Raw genomic sequence first — 20,657 nt, forward strand, 5'->3', positions numbered from 1 at the left:
AAACAAAAGTTCAGTTTGGCAGTCTCTCATAGTGTGAAATAGTCTATATACTCTTGATTGCTTAATCGAAATAAGTGTTAACTGCCTATATACTTACATATCTATTTAAGCGATACAGCTAGGGCATGTCATCGTGAAAAATGAATTCAAAATATAAAGGTTGAACTAGTGTTCATTTGATGACATACGCCAGGGTAAGAAACAACATATCGCAAAGTGTTCATGGGCCTTCATTTAACATTGGATTTAAATAAAATTAATTACACTTTTTACCATGATAATAATATTCTACGATTTCAATACAAAACAGAATGAACGTAAATTGTTCAGCCATTATCACTTTACCGTCGTCGATTTTGAAGAAAACCTAAAGGTAGCTGGTTTTCTATAGTGTCGTTCTTTCTCTCAATGCGAAGACAATATAATGGTTCAGCCTAAATGTAAGCTAAATATATTGTTTTGGCACAGCCTTTAGCTATCTACATATAGTTTACTGGATGGGTTATTGGTAATTGTTCCTCCTCGGTACAGAACTATTATGTACATTGATATAAAATACTTTCAAAGTGTACTTCATGTTGATCACCGCTTATATTCATGGTATAAAATGCTTGGTGTGAAACCTATACTGTCCCCAGTCCCTGCAGTACCATGCACGGTTGAGCAGGCGAAAGCAACCTATGCATGGCTACACGTGTCGTGCAGGAAAACTCTTCTTGAAAATACTCGCGTATACATCGCTGTGCTGTTCGCCATCTGAAGCCAAGTTTTCCCTCAAAGTTTCTTGTTCATTTCCTTTGGGATTATACAACGCTACTACGTAAAGTTCCCCCGTGTCGTCGTCCTTGGCTGCCCCCATACCCAAGGTCTCTGTCCCCTTCCAAATGATTTGGGTAAAGGCTTTGGTGCCCTCATCCACAACAGGATCGGAGAACGTGAAATTCTGTTTCTCGTTGTACCAATGTCTTGTCGCTTCTTCACCGGCGTTTTCAAGCGCTATGTTTGGTATCTTAGCAACGTTTTCGCCATAGCCTTTTTTCTCGACTAATTCCGAGCGTCTTGCGCTGCCTCTTTTTGCCGCTTGGTAGGCGAGTTTCTCGGCGGCTGACGCCAAATCTTCCGACCATTTCAAAGGCTCGGCGTGATGAAGTTTTCTGTAATCGTTGTGACTGCGCAACCCTCTCTCTGCGAACATCTTCAGCTCTAAACCGATAAAATCTCGAATTAATTTCTTCACATATATACGAAGACTAATCCTAAATCCAATCGTAATCCTAAATCCAATCCTAAATCCAATCTTAATCCTACAGCTTGTCCTAACTCCTAATCCTGCAAAATCCTCCTTAGGATCGATTACACTCTTGCTCTGAAACCCCTCTCATCCCCTAACTACTGTAATTGTACCTAAACTCTCCATTCGTCCTGGTAATCTGACATGCGTGGTTATGTCCACTTACGTTCACTGATCCGAGCGAGAGAATTCTGTTGGTTGGTATTGTATTGTACACTGGGTGCAACGGCAGGCGCTGGAGGAACTGTGGGGGTAGGTGTAGGTGTAGGTGGCATCGGTGTTGCAAGCGTAAGGGTGTCCTCTGTTCCAGTGTACGGAGAGATTCTCTTCTCGTTACGTTTCGGAGAGGATAAACCCAATAACGAACCAAGCTGACGCAATGCATCAAGGGAAACAACGGCGCCACCTTAAAAAGGAATATACGTGAAAAATTATCATCGTGTCATATAATCCCATATCATCTTATTGAACACGAGTTTTGAAGAGAATGTTTAAATGAAAATTCTTCTTAATATTCCAACACCCCCTGACTCTGACTTGACTCACCTGGAGTGTTTGCTCCACTGACGAGATCTTTACTTGAAGCCTGCTCTTCCATATTCTTCAAAGGCACCAAGTCAATTTTACGATGTCGAGGTTTCATTTTCCTCCCTTCATCCTCGTATTTTGACACGTGGCTCACGGACTTAATGGAATGTTTATGAGCGCTGTTCTCCAACGCTTTAAGCAAATTCCTCACGCTATTCTCGTAGCTGGTCGTGTCCGTTTTCACCGCATTCACCTCTTGTAGCGGTTCACTTTTCAATGTTTTCGAAGCGACTCGTCTTAAAGTCGTGAACGATTTTCCTTCGTAACTTTGCTGAGGTGTTTCAGGTAACTTCTGATGCTTTTGAGCAGACGTTTCTCTCCCCTGGCTATCTTGTTTGTTTACGAGGTGGGCAAGTTGTTTAACCTGATGCTGAATCTTCGTCAGCAGCCTTCTGTTGCTTTGCTTTGTATGCGATAACTTTGCTTTCTTTTTGTGATGCTTTTTAACTTTGTTTTCTTGCACTTTTTTTGTGTCTTCGTGTTTTGAGTCGTTGTCATTATTGTCGCTTTCTGTTGCCGCTGGATCTGTCAACATTCCTAGCTCATCTTGTGGTTGCTTTGAAGGAACTTTTAACAAAACCCAAGATTTCTTATCTCCCTTTTCTTCTTCGGTTGTACTTTCTTTTAACAACGAGAACAATCTCTCCAGATTGCTTTCACTTCCTCTGAATTCCTCCTTATCCTGACTTGCCATATTCTCCTTTGCCGATTTCGTTTCGCCATGTTGTGTTGATTTTTCACCACTGTTGCTAGGTTGAAAACTCTTAACCAGCTCCAAAATATCCATGCTTAATTTCCCAACTCCATCCGAGCCTTTCGAGCTAAACTTCCTATTCTTATTCAAACTTTTTCTGTCAGCATTTTGAGTTATACCTGTCCACGATGTGATTCTTGGGCGAGCTTCCTTCGTCCTCAAATCAGCCTTCGTGTCCACACTCTTGGTGTCCTTCATAACCATCTTAGCATCTTTACCGAAGATAAGTTTCAGAACAGCGACACCTAAAGCGGTTGCATCGATTGCTTTGTTCATGTAAATGTCTGATTTTCTCGCGGCATTTTCGTTTGCTTGATTGAGCAAAGCGTTTCCAAACTGACGAGGATCAATTTTCAAATGAAGAGGTTTTTCTGAATCGACTGTGCTGATGATTGATTTCTTCTGTCCTGTTTGTGTCGGTGATCTGGTCAACGTTTGAACGCTCTGGGTGAATAGCGTTCTGACCTTGTTGAGAACTCGAGAGTCGAAGATTGTCGACCGTTCCTCGATTGTCGACCGTTCCTTTGAGTGTGCTGTGGATACTTTACAAGTTGCATCTAAAAAATAAACAAGTTTGGCTTTCATAAAGCACGGTTCAGGGTCTGTCATGTGAACAGGAATCTTATCTTCATCTCATTATGTGTATGTACAGTGTGTTTGTGTACAGTGTCTTTGCATTATTATGGCGAGTATTGCGTGAATATCATAGTGACTGTGTGGCTCACCTTGAAAAACGGCTAAAATAGATAAAATCAACTGAAGAAGAAAGACTTTTGGCATCATCTTGTATTTTCCTGAGCGTATTTCCCCCTTTCATCTGTTAATAAATAGATTTTACAATTCTTGTGTTATATAGTTAAATAAATAGAAATTATCTAAGGTGCTTTCAGAGAAAACAAACTACAAATGATTTACTTATACATCACTACGAAGTATCTTGAATCCGTGGTGCAGTAAAAACAGCTAGTCTTTATTATTACGCTTGGTTATATATTTGAACTAATTCGAAAGGAATATTTTATGTTCGACATTTCAAGCGAGAACAAGCCTCTGTTTTTTGCAAGAGCAATTTGGAAAGGATTGACATGCTTTTGACTTCAACCTGTTTGATATATTTATCAAAACCACAGCAAAGCACTTCATGTGGTATTAAATAAATTTGATTTACAAACATTCAAGGCGAGATATTGACGCTCAATTGTTATTCACTTCATACCTGCTATGATTCTTCGTTGATTTAAGGGACATTTTGATCGTTTTCCTCATTTTTAGAAACTTTATCTCGCGATAAATTATCAAAAATTGCAGGAGCACTGCCGACTATTTGGGTCTGTTAACGCTTCGGGAAACATGGCGAAACAATTTTTTGCTGGTGTTGAATACGCTTCACTGGTTACGCAACGCGAAAGGTGCTCCCTTATACAGGGTGTCTAAAAAAAACGCAATTGGCAAGTCAATTAGTCAAACTTTGTGTTTTGAATTAAGTAGGTCTCAACAAGGAAAGCTCTTTCGGCTACAGTTAACTGTTCCATGCTGTTATATGATTGAAGTTTTGCCAAAAAGTTTGGTAGTATTTAAGGACAAACATGAATTTGTAGTTGGTTTCTGAATACCCATGCATGGGACGTATATGATTCTTTTACGGTGCTTTAAATGTTCTTTTACGGTGCACCTTAAAATCACCGGTTGTGCGGAATTCTATCTTGTATATAGATTTATTGTCTGAGATACTTAAGAAACTTATCGTTGTCAGTCGTAGCGTAACTACTTAAAATACTGAGTAAATAGTTTCAAACGTGTAATTTATTTTTCAGTTTATTATAGCCTCCGGTTAACTATTTCTATATAAAACATTATAGTTTCTAAAATAAAAATTCACATTGTTCTGTTAACGATTCAGAAATGACTTGATTTTCTTCGACGTAAATATGTTTATGTCTCTCCTAAAGCTCGTCTTTATTTTGAAACTAATTTGGACGAATTTTCATCTCCGATCTTTTAAAAGAATAATGGTAAGAATTTTTCCAATGGTACCACATTATTCCTCTGTTATTAAAACTGCCTGCACCCAGGTACGGGCCATTGAGGCTGGATTTATAACAGCTGTTGTACCACCAAGCTCCTTTACAGTTCGTAGCACAACTACCACTACTATAAGCATCATTGTCGCTATCCTTGGTAGAGAACTGCATTTGATTGTGAAAATCAAGAGAATCACCTGCGGTACCTTTTAAGAAAATAATAAAAAGCATTTTTCAGTAATAAAAAGAAATACGTTTAAATTTTCTCGACAGAACCTCAGAACCTCGTTCTGGCGAAGCCATGAAAAAATAATATACGAAATTCAGGATTTTATTCTACGGAAGTTAAAATGGATGGAAAATAATCTTTACTAAAGACTTGAACGTGGACGATGCGAACAGTAAAAATAGTTTAAGGTAACGAGTTCATATTTAAACTTTTGAAACTGCACTGTTATGCCTAAATTATGGAGTAGTGGCTATGATTAGCTTTGCATGCTTTCATAGTAAACATATACAAGATAATCAATAATATGAACAAGTGAATAATTTAAATAGTTGACAAATCCTAGTATTTTATCGCACGTATTCGTCTGTTTCAATGAAATTTAAATAGAAACATTTGACAGATGGATAAGGTCTTTTTTTCTATGTTATGACATGCTGGAAAGCGTTAAAACAAAAATTGGCTATTTTGGTTTAGACTTTGTTCCAAATATTTCATCCCATGGGGGTTAAATTCGTTCGGTAGCCCGCAAATTTAACAAACAATTTCCATGCATTCTGCTTGTTCTTTTCTTAAAGGGTATTGGCAATAAATTTTTTTATTCTTGCGATCAATTAAGCATATCTATGGAATACTTAATTTCCTATTTTTACTTGTCCAGTGCGTTTATTTGCTTAGATATATCCGAAAGCATTTGACAGCCATCCGCCATCTTGAAAAAAAACTCATATGCTAATATATGCGAAAATAAATTTGTGACGTCAGGTGCAGGGGAGCAGATTTACAATAGTATGCGTGCAAGCGCATTCTAAGATGACTTTGACCAGAAACCAACAGATAAACCAATTTTTTTCTTTCAATTGGATAGAAAACTAAGCGCTACTACCTTACTCTACGTATTAATGGTAAATTTAAAATAAACACGTTTATTTCGCCGTCGTAAAAGTGCTGATTATCATTATAGCTGTTACTATGTCAATTACGCCGGCTCGTCTAATTTGTACATTTCGTATACTGATCTCTACGCACACGACGATCAGGAAACCAATGTATATTTTCTCACTATTCACTAAACGTCTATTTATTTCGCTAGTGTTGAATTGAAGTCGAAATTTTAGCCGGCATCATCAAGGAACATTAGCATATCAGCTACATATATTTAAAGTGTCAACATTTTCAACTTGGTCAACCCAGATCAGATGACAATATTAGCCTCCACAGGGCTTGTTCATGTTGTCATTTAATGCGCAACAAACATACAAATTTATTATTTTGGTACTCTACTAGACTGTCTGAAATTTTATTGTTTGTGCATCTTGTAGGCACAGCATTTTTCAGTATATACGCTACAAATTAAGTTATACAATTGGATACTTGGCCCTATGTAAACATGCAAAGAACATGACTCATATGAGGCATCTATCAGGTTGCTGTGTGGGAGTCAAAACTAACGCTAAATAGAAAGCAATGAAGATAATTTTAAAGATTCAGGCAAACTGTTCCACAATAAGCAAAAACAGAGTTAGATGAGATTGTTATAACCCATGGCCATGCAGCACTATTTTGTAGTTTTTGCAGTTTATCGCTCAACGATGCCATCCTAGACGGAGTAAAATGGGGAAAATGTGGCTCAATTGACACTTGATGCACTCTAGCTGCTAGCTGTATCTTATATATCTTTATTCCTATTTGCGTTAGAGCGCTATTTCAGGATGTCACCAGTAAAACTGTTTATAAATTTCATCAATATGACCTTTTCCAAATCACGTTTTCGTCAATTGTAAGACTAAAAGATTTAGATATTGTAACTAACTCTTTCAAGTTGATTGTTGCTATTAACATGCAGTTTCATGATCATCAAATGTTGCAAGTCTTTAGCAAGAACCAATCATCACGGATACGGTTTACCGAAAATCGTATTCCAACGTTTTTTCGTGCCAACGTAATGATTCAATAGCATTCAGACTCTCCAAACACAAGCATTTTTAGCCCAAAACGCATGGTCGACTTCCTCATCAGACGATTGACTATCATCTGAGTCACTCTACGCAATGATATTGCTTCGCTTCAAACCTGGTTCGGTTTCAAATTGATAGGGCAATACCTCTTCTACTTGTTTATCATGGCTATTTTTCATTTAAGTGATTGAAAAGCGCGAAATCCCTTACAAGAACTACGACATCGCGACTTGCGCGTATAAAATATATTTGTTGTTTTGATCTCCCCTGCACCTGACGTCACAAGGGTCAAGTTACCAAAAGATAATTTTTTTGAAAATCGGTCCAAGATGGCGGACGAATTGAATATTAATCATGAAATAACTCGAGAACAAAACAGTTTGGGTAAAAAATAATCACATATTCATAATCAGGAGGTCGAATATAACTGATAGCAAGAATAAAAAAAATTATTGCCAATACCCTTTAATATACCTCGTTTAACGATACAACAGCGAGTTTGGGTTTGCACAGAATTTATGCCAAGGTTAGTTAACAATGCTCAAGAAGTCATACCATGAAAAACGTTAAAAAGGAACATTATTATCTTTTCTTATTTAATATGCCATTTTTGACTAATTTTTACACTTTTCAAAAACACGTATTAAAAGTAAAACGCCGATATCTCGGGGAATACTGTATCAAAATACACATCCATGGTATACACCAAATTTTAAGTTAGACATTCACGGATCTAAAGAAAGTTATTTCAGTGTGTAATAGGCCTCTTAGTTTTGAAGTTATACTCAATCAAACAAGTTAACTTTTTTTTGCGCCACCCGGTACATACCTGAATAACTTCCAATGTTCAATCTGTATTTGTCTGATTCATCAGCCACACTAAACGTTCCATATTTAGCGTAACGTTCAGCGCCATTGAAATCCATCAAATCAACTCTTAGAACATTTTGACCAGATTTGGTCAAACGATGTATTTTATCAAGGCCCAACCAGAACTCGCCGTTAAGATCACCAAAGCCTGCTTTATACTCTGACCATCCAAGGAAGAAATCTTGACTTCCATCTTGTCTTCTTTGGAACACGGTCCAGCCTCCCCCATCTCTGTTCATATCACAATAGACTCGGAACGATCCCATGCCATCTGGATTGATCGTATAAACATCGTCTTGTCTCATTCCGCATTTATAATAATGGGCGCAACTGGCTGCATGAGTTTGAATACAAGCTTCTAGAGAATTAATAACCTATGATGAGTTTTGTTCTAAGAGTACACTATAGCTACGCTGTAGAATTATTTGAAACGCGCGTATTGATTTTAATGAATAAAACCTTTCATTTCTAAAATCCGTGTCAATTCATTCAAATTGGCCGTAAGATTTGCAACCACCGAAGTAAAGGTAGCTTTAAGTTGGTCCACCTATATAAGAACGAAAAAAGATTAATGTTAAAATGTTATCACTGTTACCACGTCATTTTGTGGTATTCATTGACATCATGACGCTAACTCTTAATTGTTGGAAGTTTTGCTTCATTGTGTTCTGGATTTTAGTACAAATAAGAGCACTTTTTAAAATAAGGACTTCAATTATTGTTTAGGACTGTGTTAAGTTTATATCTAGCTCGACTATATATAAACGTAACATAGTCCTAAACAAAGTTATGATGTTGGAAATATAAAAAACTGCCACTAAAGATTATGACTACCTTTTTATCTTCAGCAATCGCATTCCATCTTTCATTTGACCTTACATAAAGTTTTTGATTGTCTTTTCGAAATTTTAGTATTCCTGAAACTGCTGGAATTTTATTAACGGTTTTACTATCAGGAACAACTATAATCTAAGACAAAAAATAGGAAAATAGTAAACGCATATAAAATCATCCAAAACACTGGAAAGCTCTAAGAAAAATATAGTAATTATTTAAAATTAAATTAAAATGGCTGAATAGAACATAAAGGAAATATCTACCATAGTGTTATTACCTACCCCATCATTTAAAAGAGGATTGTTTGGAGGACAACGACCCTAAATTTAAAGGACCATAACATTAGGACCAACAACTAATATCTGTTGATTATCTTCACCAAGGACGTGGAAGCAAAGTTCATGTTTGCATGGGTAGCTATTTTGAGGTATCTGATTTACCGAATTTACAAAAAGTACGGAAATGCAAGGTCTTTAAAAGAGGTTAAAATAGGCAGACTTACTCTCTTAGGAACAGCGTTTTGACCAACCAACTTGTACCAGACCTCGTCTCCGTCAGCTTCAGAAACTTTATAATCCATGCATTTGTTCCAAACTTTCTTTGGAAAAGATGATCTCACCCAGAACCATGAATAAACATTCTTTGTCAATGTTGCGCCAGGTTTTGCCTTACAATCGGTGCCACAGAGATCTTCTGTGCTACCTGGTGGACTAAAACAACTGCAGCACTAAAATTAAGATTGACACCTTAGATTCAATTCAATTGATGACTGGACTTGATATTTGAATTCTTATTTACACTTCCTAAGTTAAGTTCCTCGTCGCCTGTCTGCCTATGCCGATGAGATTTTGGTTTTGGTTTTTGGACGTTTTCGTTAGACTTGTTCCAATCAAGTTAACCTTCCTTGTCGGGTGATCCAGGAAATTTTAGTCGACGTTTCTTTTGGTCTAGAATGACATCACTTCTATCAACTTACCACTCCTTTGTCACAACCTATGGATGCGGTTGAATTTTGACGGATTCCTGATGTATCGCTAACCACACTGTAACTGGTGATATAGAAAAATAAAAAATCGTTAAAACAAACTGCCCTATGGCACGTATGTCGAAAAACATTTTATAGTCTATATATCACTCCTCTACATTTATCTCAGGTGTTGGCGTTCTGCAGTTAATAGCTACATACCTGAAAGATCCTGACGAGTCAGTTTGAAGAAGAAATTTTTGGTGAAAAGCAAAACCATGAGGACATTGTTTTTCAAAGCATTCGTTCATCATCGCCTTAAAATGAATGAAAATAGATAGCATGTTTCCGGAGGAAAGCCAGAAAATATTTAGTCGACGCATTCGACCAAAGCGTTCAAACGAACAGGACAATAAATAACAGATGTAAGAACACCAACCCATCCAGACTTCAGGAAAAAATGACGATATGTTCCAAATTGCGAGCAACGGAATTTTGTCGTGACGATTTTCTCAGTCCGGAGATCTTTGACATAAGCGATGTCACCAATGCCGGGTGATGTTGCATCACAACCCCCCTGATTAACAATCATGATATTTTTAAGAGGACGAATACTTTGCAGCCGGTAGGACCTGCAAAGATAGGGATTGACTTTGGTAGATATTTTAGATATTTTATAATCTTAGATTTCCAACAGACAATTAAGTTCTGCTATTACTACCAGTGAGCATTTGCTTTGGCGATGTTCTCCGTTGTCGACACTTGTATTCTGAAATCAAGAACTGGAGCGTCACCGAGATCACTGGACCACTGAGATTCACCAAATGGATCAACTGTTGTGTTTTTGGACGGAACTTTCCATGTTACAGAACTGTTGAGTTTACCAATCAGCGCAAATCCCCCACCGTCTGTTGTCATGTCACAATAAACCTGCGGTAAAAAACAAACAATTAAGAGCGCGCACGAGCACCGATGACATTCAACTCATTATAATATTCAAAGAGTTCCAAATATGACCAATGACAAATAAATTCACCAACCCTCTTGGGAGCACCTCGATTCAAATTTATCCAATAAAATCCGTCTCTAGACTCGAAATTCTTATTCAGAATGTCCGTGCAATCGTAGCCGGGATTGAAATATTCTCCGGCGGGATTGGAACCTAGTACCAATAAAAATGGATGTTCACTTTTGCAGATATTGATGCAGAATTCCGCAACTTTTAAGAAAAACAACACTGAAAGCATTACCGTCCGTTGTTTTCCAGGCATAAACTCCATTTTCTTCCTTGCAAATTAACAGTTTATCATTATTTGAACGATCTTTGATCAATTTTAACAAACCACGTTCCTTCTTGCCACACGAGCCAGGATCATAACCTGTTTGAATGTCCACACTCTGTAACAAAATCAAATAGATCGAGAAGACGTTCAGTAGCTACTTCCAATTACGGGATTTAAATAATCTGACCTTTACTTCAGGTGAAACAAATGAGATCCACGAGATTAAGATATTGATGACCAGCAGTGTAAAGTGAAACATGTTTGACGCACTAAAGGAGAAAGTTGTTTGTATAGTATACTGTAAGGCATAAGTCCAGGTTCATACTGAGTGCCTGACACGCTGGTCCGTAAACTGGTTCGTAAAACTTGCTGAACACAATGCCCTTTTTGAAAATAGTAATGAAAGTAGTTAGGAACATGCATGGAAAGTTTATAAAAAAGATCTGTCCTTTTACGATTCCAGGTTACATCTATATAGCAACTTGCTTTGGCTAGCTTTATATAGTAGCACATACGCTATCATTTTTCGATAGTAATTCATATAATATACGCGAATTTTTCTAGGGATAAAAATGCATGCAAGTACTTAGCGAAATATTTCTTTTATTAATACGTGTTGACATATCAGCGATTGTTGCAAGACCTTTCCGAAACGAACTCTTCATGACCATGTTTTATATCTATGGCTGACACGGATGTACACGGATTTTTCATCGATATATCCACAATTTAAGTAGACATCTCGATCACGACTTGGAAAATGACAACGAAAGCTACCATATCATGAAATTTTAGCAGATGAAGTAACGTCGAAGGCATTAATCACGCATCTTTCGTAATCGTTAAAGCATATTATTTTTTAAATGGTATGTGCTCCATTTGATTTTAAAAAATCACGCAGTTAGTCCAAGTATGCTCGCCAGATCTGCGTTTATAATTTTCAATAATCGCGGTCCTTGTAGTTTATTTCATTTAATTCAATAAATCCTACGAACACATGTTATTGTACAACTATTAAGTATTAACACGCAGTTTATATCCTGGAAAGATTTTCAAGATAAATACAGCTGTGGTTTCCCATGACGCCACAATATTTGAATACCTTACGAACGCTCTAGAAGAGATGCGAATGCCATTGCGTCATGTAAATAGAAAATTTATTCTCGAGAAAATATCTTATAGCTACAATTCTATGCTGCCTTGAGCTAGCGCCGCAAATTTAAAAGACATAACTGTATATAATTTTACCTGATATCAAATTGAACGACGACAAATTTCAAAATAAAGCTTGTAAAATGAGCACGTTTAGTTAGCTAAACTGCACATGTGCTCTGTGTTCTGACTTCAAGTGATTATTCAAGACTCTCTTGAAGAAACTAATTGAACTATATGACACTCCGAAAGATAATACTCGCGATCTGCAGATATAATGTTTCAGTGAATTCCATTTCTATATATGTATTTTACCTGTTTTTTTGCAGAAGCAAATTGGAAAGGATTGACATGCTCTTGATTTCAACCTGTTTGATATTTTTATCAAAACCATAGCAAAGCACCTCATGTGGTATTAAATAGATTTGATTTACAAACATTCAAGGCGAGATATTGACGTTTTATTGTTGTTCAGTTTATACCTGCCAAGATTCGTCGTTGATTTTAGGGGCATTTTGATCGTTTTCCTCATTTTTTGAAACTTTATCTTGCGATAAATTATCATAAATTGCACGAGCACTGCCGACTATTTGGGACTGTTAACGCTTCGGCAAACATGGCGAAACAATTTTTTGCTGGACAAACATGAATCTGTAGTTGGTTTCTGAATACCTTTGGGACGTATACACCTTAAAATCGCCGGTTGTACGGGAATCTATCTTGTATGTAGATTTCTTGACTGGAATACTGGAATTTCTTGAATAGAAACTTATCGTTGTCCGTCGTAGCATAACTATACTTAAAATAGAAAACAGTTTTAAACGTGTAATTTATCTTTCAGTTTATTATAGCCTCCGGTTAACTATTTCTAAAACATTATAGTTTCTAAAATAAAAATTCCCATTGTTCTGTTAACGATTCATGTCTCTCCTAAAACTCGTCTTTATTTTAAAACAAATTTGGACGAATTTTCATCTCCGATCTTTTTAAAGAATGTCGGTAAGATTTTTTCCAATGATACCAGATTATTCCTTCGCTATTAAAACTGCCTGCACCCAGATACGGGCCATTGAGGTTGGAATTACAACAGCTGATGTACCACCAAGCTCCTTTGTGGCTCGTAGCACAATTACCACTGCTCCAAACATCATTGTCACTATCCCTGGTAGTGAACTGCATTTGATTGTGAACAGCAAGAGAATCACCTGCGTCACCTTTTAAGAATATAGTAAAAAGCATTTTTCAGTAATAAAAAGAAATACGTTTAAATTTTCTCGACAGAACCTCAGAACCTCGTTCTGGCGAAGCCATGAAAAAATAATATACAAAATTCAGGATTTTATTGTACGGAAGTTAAAATGGATGGAAAATAATCTTTACTAAAGACTTGAACGTGGACGATGCGAACAGTAAAAATAGTTTAAGGTAACGAGTTCATATTTAAACTTTTTAAACTGCACTGTTATGCCTAAATTATGGAGTAGTGGCTATGATTAGCTTTGCATGCTTTCATAGTAAACATATACAAGATAATCAATATTATTATATACACAAGCGCCAGATATGAGGTATGCTGCAATTTCATTGGTTGGCTACTAGACAGATATTAGTGAACTTAAGCAAGTGACGTTTTTGACAACACGTACGTTGACCGGAAGTAAAGTTTTTGTTTTCCACCAATCACAATCCTTGACCCAGTCTTTTGACGTTACTCATGCCGTTTCTGTTGTTAAAAACGTCACTTGCTTAAGTTCACTATTAGCTCATATCTGTCTAGTAGAGAAAGTAAACAAAATGGCGGAAAGATTTGGGGAGTTGAGTGAAATAGAAATCCAAGCTTTAGTTGATAATAGCACACCAAAATGCACCGAAAAGGCGACAACTGTTTGTGTATATAATAAAACAGTTATTCTGCTCACTCTCGTCGTATATTGCCAGGATATGGCCGATAGCTCATATACGACTCGAGTTCGCAGAATAACTGTTAAATATGAGCAAGTGAATAATTTAGATAGTATAATTTATTGCACTAACAAAACGTTAAAAACGAACATTATTATCTTTTCTTATTTAATATGCCATTTTTGACTAATTTTTGCACTTTTCAAAAACACGTATTAAAAGTAAAACGCCGATATCTCGGAGAATACTGTATATCAAAATACACATCCATGGTATATACCAAATTTTAAGTTAGACATTCACGGATCTAAAGAAAGTTATTTCAGTGTAATAGGCCTGTTAGTTTTGAAGTTATACTCAATCAAACAAGTTAATTTTTTTTGCGCTACCCGGTACATACCTGAATAACTTCCAATGTTCAATCTGTATTTGTCTGATTCATCAGCCACACTAAACGTCTCATATTTAGCGTAACGTTCAGTGCCATTGAAATCCATCAAATCAACTCTTAAAACATTTTGACCAGATTTGGTCAAACGATGCATTTTATCAAGGCCCAACCAGAACTCGCCGTTAAGATCGCCAAAACCAACTTTATAGTCTGACCATCTAAGGTAGAAATCGTGACTTCCATCTTGTCTTCTTTGAAATACGGTCCAGCCACCTCCACCTTCATTCATATCACAATAGACTCGGAACGATCCCAGGCCATCTGGATTGATCGTATAAACATCGTCTTGTCTCATTCCGCATTTATAATAATGGGCGCAACTGGCTGCACGAGTTCGAACACAAGCGTCTAGAGAATTGATAACCTATGATGAGTTTTGTTCTAAGAGTACACTATAGCTACGCTGTAGAATTATTTGAAACACGCGTAATAATTTTAGTGAATAAAACCTTTCATTTCTAAAATCCGTGTCAATTCATTCAAATTGGCCGTAAGATTTGCAACCACCGAAGTAAAGGTAGCTTTAAGTTGGTCTACCTATATAAGAACGAAAAAAGATTAATGTTAAAATGTTATCACTGTTACCACGTCATTTTGTGGTATTCATTGACATCATGACGCTAACTCTTAATTGTTGGAAGTTTTGCTTCATTGTGTTCTGGATTTTAGTACAAATAAAAGCACTTTTTAAAATAAAGGACTTCAATTATTGTTTACGACTATGCTAAGTTTATATATAGCTCGACTATACATAAACTCAACATAGTCTTAAACAAAGTTATGATGTTGGAATTATAAAAACTGCCACTAAAGATTATGACTACCTTTTTATCTTCAGCAATCGCATTCCATCTTTCATTTGACCTTACATAAAGTTTTTGATTGTCTTTTCGAAATTTTAGTATTCCTGAAACTGCTGGAATTTTATTAACGGTTTTACTATCAGGAACAACTATAATCTAAGACAAAAAATGGGAAAATAGTTAACGTATATAAAATTATCCAAAACACTGGAAAGCTCTAAGAAAAATATAGTAATTATTCAAAATTAAATTAAAATGGCTGAATAGAACATAAAGGAAATATCTACCAGTGTTATTACCTACCCCATCATTTAAAAGAGGATTGTTTGGAGGACAACGACCCTAAATTTAAAGGACCATAACATTAGGACCAACGACTAATATCTGTTGATTATCTTCACCAAGGACGTGGAAGCAAAGTTCATGTTTGCATGGGCAGCTATTTTAAGGTATCTGATATACCGAGTTTACAAAAAGTACGGAAATGCAAGGTCTTTAAAAGAGGTTAAAATAGGCAGACTTACTCTCTTAGGAACAGCGTTTTGACCAACCAACTTGTACCAGATCACGTCTCCGTTAGTTTCAGAAACTTTATATTCCATGCATTCGTTCCAAACTTTCTTTGATAAAGATGTCCTCACCCAGAACCATGAATAAACATTCTTTGTCACTGTTGCGCCAGGTTTTGACTTACAATCGGTGCCACAGAGATCTTCTGTGCTATCTGGTGGACTAAAACAACTGCAGCACTAAAATTAAGATTGACACCTTGGATTTATTTCAATCCATTACTGGACTTGAAATTTGAATTCTTATTTACACTTTCTAATTTCCTCGTCGCCTGTCTGCCTATACCGATGAGATTTTGGTTTTGGTTTTTGGACGTTTTCGTTAGACTTGTTCCAATGAAGTTCACCTTCCTTGTCGCTGTCGGGTGATCCAGGAAATTTTAGTCGACGTTTCTTTTGGTCTAGAATGACATCACTTCTATCAACTTACCACTCCTTTGTCACAACCGATGGATGCGGTTGAATTTTGACGGATTCCTGATGTATCGCTAACCACACTATAACTGGTGATATATAGAAAAACAAAAAATCGTTAAAACAAACTGCCCTGTGGCACGTATGTCGAAAAGCATTTTATACTCTATATATCGCTCTTCTACATTCATCTCAGGTGATGGTGTTCAGCGGCTAATACATACCTGAAAGATCCTGACGAGTCAGTTTGAAGAAGAAATTTTTGGTGAAAAGCAAAACCATGAGGACATTGTTTTTCAAAACATTCGTTCATCATCGCCTTAGAAAATAGATAGCATGTTTCCGGAGCAAAGCCAGAAAATATTTAGTCGACGCATTCGACCAAAGCGTTCAAACGAACAGGACAATAAATAACAGATGTAAGAACACCAACCCATCCAGACTTCAGGAAAAAATGACGATATGTTCCAAATTGCGAGCAACGGAATTTTGTCGTGACGATTTTCTCAGTCCGGAGATCTTTGACATAAGCGATGTCACCAATGCCTGGTGATGTTGCATCACAACCCCCCTGATTGACAATCATGATGTTTTTAAGAGGACGAATACTTTGCAGCCGGTAGGACCTGCAAAGATAAGGATTGACTTTGGTAAAGATATTTTATAATCTTAGATTTCCAACAGACAATTAAGTTCTGCTATTACTACCAGTGAGCATTTGCTTTGGCAATGTTTTCCGTTGTCGATATTTGTATTCTGAAGTCAAGAACTGGAGCGTCGCCAAGATCACTGGACCACTGAGCTTCACCAAATGGATCAACTGTTGTGTTTTTGGATGGAACTTTCCATGTTACAGAACTGTTGAGTTTACCAATCAGCGCAAATCCCCCTCCATCTGTTGTCATGTCACAATAAACCTGCGGTAAAAAACAAACAATTAAGAGCGCGCACGAGCACCGATGACATTCAACTCATTATAATATTCAAAGAGTTCCAAATATGACCAATGACAAATAAATTCACCAACCCTCTTGGGAGCACCTCGATTCAAATTTATCCAATAAAATCCGTCTCTAGACTCGAAATTCTTATTCAGAATGTCCGTGCAATCGTAGCCGGGATTGAAATATTCTCCGGCGGGATTGGAACCTAGTACCAATAAAAATGGATGTTCACTTTTGCAGATATTGATGCAGAATTCCGCAACTTTTAAGAAAAACAACACTGAAAGCATTACCGTCCGTTGTTTTCCAGGCATAAACTCCATTTTCTTCCTTGCAAATTAACAGTTTATCATTGTTTGAACGATCTTTGATCAATTTTAACGAACCACGTTCCTTCTTGCTACACGAGCCAGGATCATAACCTGTTTGAATGTCCACACTCTGTAACAAAATATAAACAATTTTAATTTCGCATAGATCGAGAAGACGTTCAGTAGCTACTTCCAATTTCGCCTATATGCATGAGTATATGTACTCGACACTTAACAGTTATTCTGCGAACTCGAGTCGTATATGAGCTGATATTTTATTATATACACAAACTTTGTCGCCCTTTCGGTGCATTTTGGTGTGCTATTATCAACTAAAGCTTGGATTTCTATTTCACTCAACTCCCTAAATCTTTCAGCCATTTTGTTTACTTTCTCTACTAGACAGATATGAGCTAATATCTGTCTAGTAGCCAACCAATGAAATTGCAGCATACCTCATATCTGGCGATTGTGTATATAATAAAAACAGTTTAATGTTACATAGGCAACGTTTTAACAAGACTGTTATCAGGCGCGTTTGCACTTTTATGATTTAATGTGCGATTTTCTTCTTTTGATGGATGCGATGATGCAAAAATCACAAGTGTAAACGGGCCTATGGGATTTAAATAATCTGACCTTTACTTCAGGTGAAACAAATGAGATCCACGAGATTAAGATATTGATGACCAGCAGAGTAAAGTGAAACATGTTTGACGCACTAAAGGAGAAAGTTGTTCGTATAATATATTGTAAGGCATAAGTCTAAGTTCATACTGAGTGCATGCCTGGCACGCTGGTCCCCAAAGTAAAACTGGTTCGTAAAACTTGCTGAACACAATGCCCTTTTTGAAAATAGTAATGAAAGTAGTTAGGAACATGCATGGAAAGTTTATAAAAAAGATCTGTCCTTTTACGATTCCAGGTTACATCAATATAGGCTAGCAACTTGCTTTGGCTAGCTTTATATAGTAGAACATACGCTATCATTTTTCGATAAGTAATTCATATAATATACGCGAATATTTCTAGGGATAAAAATGCATGCAAGTACTTAGCGAAATATTTGTTTTATTAACACGTGTTGACATATCAGTGATTGTTGCAAGACCTTTCCGAAACGAATTCTCCATGTTTTATATTTATGGCTGAAACGGATGTACGCGGATTTTTCATCGATATATATCCACAATTTAAGTAGACATCACGACTTGGAAAATGACAACAAATGCTACCAGTATCATGAAATTTTAGCAAATGAAGTAACGTCGAAGGCATTAATCGTGCAATTTCCCGTCTCAAACATTCTGGTAAATGTACATACGCTATCTTTCGTAATCGTTAAAGCATATTATTTTTTAAATGGTATGTGCTCCATTTGATTTGAAAAAATCACGCAGTTAGTCCAAGTATGCTCGCCAGATCTGCGTTTATAATTTTCAATAATCGCGGTCCTTGTAGTTTATTTCATTTCAATAAATCTTACGAACACATATACATGTACAACTATTAACACGCAGTTTTTATCCTGGAAAGATTTTCAAGATAAATACAGCTGTGGTTTCCCGTGACGCCACAATATTTGAATACCTTACGAACGCTCTAGAAGAGATGCGAATGCCATTGCGTCATGTAAATAGAAAATTTATTCTCGAGAAAATTTCTTATAGCTACAATTCCATGCTGCCTTGAGCTAGCGCCGCAAATTTAAAAGACATAACTGTATATAATTTTACCTGATATCAAATTGAACGACGACAAATTCCAAAATAAAGCTTGTAAAATGAGCACGTTTAGTCAGCTAAACTGCACATGCGCTCTGTGTTCTGACTTCGAGTGATTTTTCAAGACTCTCTTGAAGAAACTAATTGAACTATATGACATTCTGAAAGATAATACTCGCAATCTGCGGATATAATGTTTCAGTGAATTCCATTTCTATATATGTATTTTGCCTGTTTTTTGCAGGAGCAAATTGGAAAGGATTGACATGCTCTTGATTTCAACCTGTTTGATATTTTCATCAAAACCATAGCGAAGCACTTCATGTGGTATTAAATGAATTTGATTTACAAACATTCAAGGCGAGATATTGACGCTCATGCAATTGTTGTTCACTTCATACCTGCAAAGATTCTTCGTTGATTTTACGAACATTTTGATCGTTTCTCTCATTTTTTGAAACTTTATCTCGCGATAAATTGTCATAAATTGCACGAGCACTGCCGACTATTTGGGACTGTTAACTTTTGGGCAAACATGGCGAAAATTGCTGGACGAACATGAATCTGTAGTTGGTTTCTGAATACCTTTGGGACGTATACACCTTAAAATCGCCGGTTGTACGGGAATCTATCTTGTATATAGATTTCTTGCCTGAAATACTTAAGAAACCTACCGTTGTCAGTCGTAGCATAACTACTTAAAATAGAAAACAGTTTCAAACGTGTAATTTATCTTTCAGTTTATTATAGCTCCCGGTTAACTATTTCTAAAACATTATAGTTTCTAAAATAAAAATTCCCATTGTTCTGCTAACGATTCAGAAATGACTTGATTTTCTTCGACGTAAATATGTTTATGTCTCTCCTAAAACTCGTCTTTATTTTAAAACAAATTTGGACGAATTTTCATCTCCGTTCTTTTTAAAGAATGTCGGTAAGAATTTTTCCAATGATACCAGATTATTCCTTCACTATTAAAACCACCTGCACCCTGGTACAGGCCATTGAGGTTGGAATAAAAACAGTAGTTGTACCACCAAGCTCCTTTGTGTGTGCTAGCACAATTACTACTCCACCGAGCATCATTGTCGCTATCCTTGGTAGTGAACTGCATTTGATTGTGATAATCAAGAGAATCGCCAGCGTCACCTTTTAAGAATAAGGTAAAAAACGTCTTCGTAAATAACATTTTAAAGCAAAAAATATTATTTTAAACTTTTCTAAGGACGGTGCGTCGAATGCGAAGGCTGAAGGGTAGAAAATAATATTAAATTAATATTTAGAGTAACGAGTTCATATTTTCAGTTTAACTCTTTGAACTGTAGAACACTGTTACACCGAAAGTATATAACATACTGACTATGAATAGCTTTGGTTATAGCTTGTTATATCTGTGATAACTGTGAATCAATTGTGAAGTTTTCATATCCCTCAAGCAAAGTTTTCCGTGGAGTAGTAGTGAGGACATTATAATAAATTATTATATAGTATTAGATAATGAATTAAATATTTAATTTTCACTGAAAACAAGAGATTCGTCCCGTCTCTGAGCGTCGCGTGTATGTACAGATAAGTTCAACAACTGAGAATCTAAA

The 20,657-nt window shown here is 36.5% G+C and overlaps 4 protein-coding genes across 5 annotated transcripts in view; all 4 read right to left on the reverse strand.

The window, feature by feature from the left end:
- Positions 1 to 216: 216 nt before the first annotated feature.
- On the reverse strand, positions 217 to 3,964 carry LOC114516184 (protein P54-like). The gene is made up of 5 exons (XM_028535584.1): positions 3,850 to 3,964; positions 3,359 to 3,450; positions 1,838 to 3,190; positions 1,458 to 1,697; positions 217 to 1,203 (listed from the first exon to the last, which is right to left on the reverse strand). Exons 2-5 carry the CDS (start codon positions 3,414 to 3,416, stop codon positions 689 to 691), a joined length of 2,166 nt encoding a protein of 721 aa, XP_028391385.1. The 5' UTR covers positions 3,417 to 3,450; positions 3,850 to 3,964; the 3' UTR covers positions 217 to 688.
- Positions 3,965 to 4,216: 252 nt separating this feature from the next.
- Positions 4,217 to 12,147, reverse strand: LOC114516186. The gene is made up of 14 exons (XM_028535588.1): positions 12,041 to 12,147; positions 10,980 to 11,061; positions 10,760 to 10,907; positions 10,550 to 10,671; positions 10,231 to 10,439; positions 9,949 to 10,141; positions 9,732 to 9,826; positions 9,522 to 9,594; positions 9,048 to 9,272; positions 8,827 to 8,865; positions 8,543 to 8,677; positions 8,168 to 8,255; positions 7,668 to 8,066; positions 4,217 to 4,860 (listed from the first exon to the last, which is right to left on the reverse strand). Exons 2-14 carry the CDS (start codon positions 11,049 to 11,051, stop codon positions 4,601 to 4,603), a joined length of 2,058 nt encoding a protein of 685 aa, XP_028391389.1. The 5' UTR covers positions 11,052 to 11,061; positions 12,041 to 12,147; the 3' UTR covers positions 4,217 to 4,600.
- Positions 12,148 to 12,787: 640 nt separating this feature from the next.
- Positions 12,788 to 19,345, reverse strand: LOC114516185. 2 transcript variants are annotated; one of them, XM_028535587.1, is made up of 14 exons: positions 19,075 to 19,345; positions 17,984 to 18,059; positions 17,321 to 17,468; positions 17,111 to 17,232; positions 16,792 to 17,000; positions 16,517 to 16,709; positions 16,308 to 16,402; positions 16,100 to 16,172; positions 15,625 to 15,849; positions 15,404 to 15,442; positions 15,122 to 15,256; positions 14,747 to 14,834; positions 14,247 to 14,645; positions 12,788 to 13,158 (listed from the first exon to the last, which is right to left on the reverse strand). In XM_028535587.1, exons 2-14 carry the CDS (start codon positions 18,047 to 18,049, stop codon positions 12,893 to 12,895), a joined length of 2,058 nt encoding a protein of 685 aa, XP_028391388.1. In that variant the 5' UTR covers positions 18,050 to 18,059; positions 19,075 to 19,345; the 3' UTR covers positions 12,788 to 12,892. The 2 variants fall into 2 exon arrangements, with proteins under 2 accessions (XP_028391388.1, XP_028391386.1); XM_028535585.1 differs by having other exon boundaries at positions 17,978 to 18,059; positions 19,075 to 19,344.
- Positions 19,346 to 19,787: 442 nt separating this feature from the next.
- LOC114515890 (sushi, von Willebrand factor type A, EGF and pentraxin domain-containing protein 1-like) overlaps positions 19,788 to 20,657 on the reverse strand; it is a 36,494-nt gene continuing 35,624 nt past the window's right edge. Inside the window, exon 12 of the mRNA XM_028535209.1 lies at positions 19,788 to 20,211. Coding sequence (XP_028391010.1) covers positions 19,946 to 20,211 — 266 coding nt within the window. The 3' untranslated portion in view covers positions 19,788 to 19,945. The remainder of the gene's footprint in view (positions 20,212 to 20,657) is intronic.

This window comes from Dendronephthya gigantea, unplaced genomic scaffold (assembly GCF_004324835.1).
Source record: "Dendronephthya gigantea isolate DGI-Jeju-01 unplaced genomic scaffold, DenGig_1.0 000005F, whole genome shotgun sequence".
Taxonomy (NCBI): Eukaryota; Metazoa; Cnidaria; class Anthozoa; order Malacalcyonacea; family Nephtheidae; genus Dendronephthya; species Dendronephthya gigantea.

Excerpts from the sequence above, each read along its gene's own strand:
- LOC114516186 (XM_028535588.1), bottom strand. The coding sequence starts at position 11,051 with ATGTTTCACTTTACACTGCTGGTCATCAATATCTTAATCTCGTGGATC. Across the intron at positions 10,908-10,979 it reads TTGTTTCACCTGAAGTAAAG|AGTGTGGACATTCAAACAGG; the intron begins GTCAGATTATTT and ends ATTTTGTTACAG. Across the intron at positions 8,866-9,047 it reads AAAACGCTGTTCCTAAGAGA|GGTCGTTGTCCTCCAAACAA; the intron begins GTAAGTCTGCCT and ends CTTTAAATTTAG.
- LOC114516184 (XM_028535584.1), bottom strand. The coding sequence starts at position 3,416 with ATGATGCCAAAAGTCTTTCTTCTTCAGTTGATTTTATCTATTTTAGCC. Across the intron at positions 3,191-3,358 it reads TATTTTAGCCGTTTTTCAAG|ATGCAACTTGTAAAGTATCC; the intron begins GTGAGCCACACA and ends TTTATTTTTTAG. Across the intron at positions 1,204-1,457 it reads TCTCGCTCGGATCAGTGAAC|AGCTGAAGATGTTCGCAGAG; the intron begins GTAAGTGGACAT and ends TTATCGGTTTAG.
- LOC114516185 (XM_028535585.1), bottom strand. The coding sequence starts at position 18,049 with ATGTTTCACTTTACTCTGCTGGTCATCAATATCTTAATCTCGTGGATC. Across the intron at positions 16,173-16,307 it reads GACTCGTCAGGATCTTTCAG|TTATAGTGTGGTTAGCGATA; the intron begins GTATGTATTAGC and ends ATATATCACCAG. Across the intron at positions 13,159-14,246 it reads GAACATTGGAAGTTATTCAG|GTGACGCAGGTGATTCTCTT; the intron begins GTATGTACCGGG and ends TATTCTTAAAAG.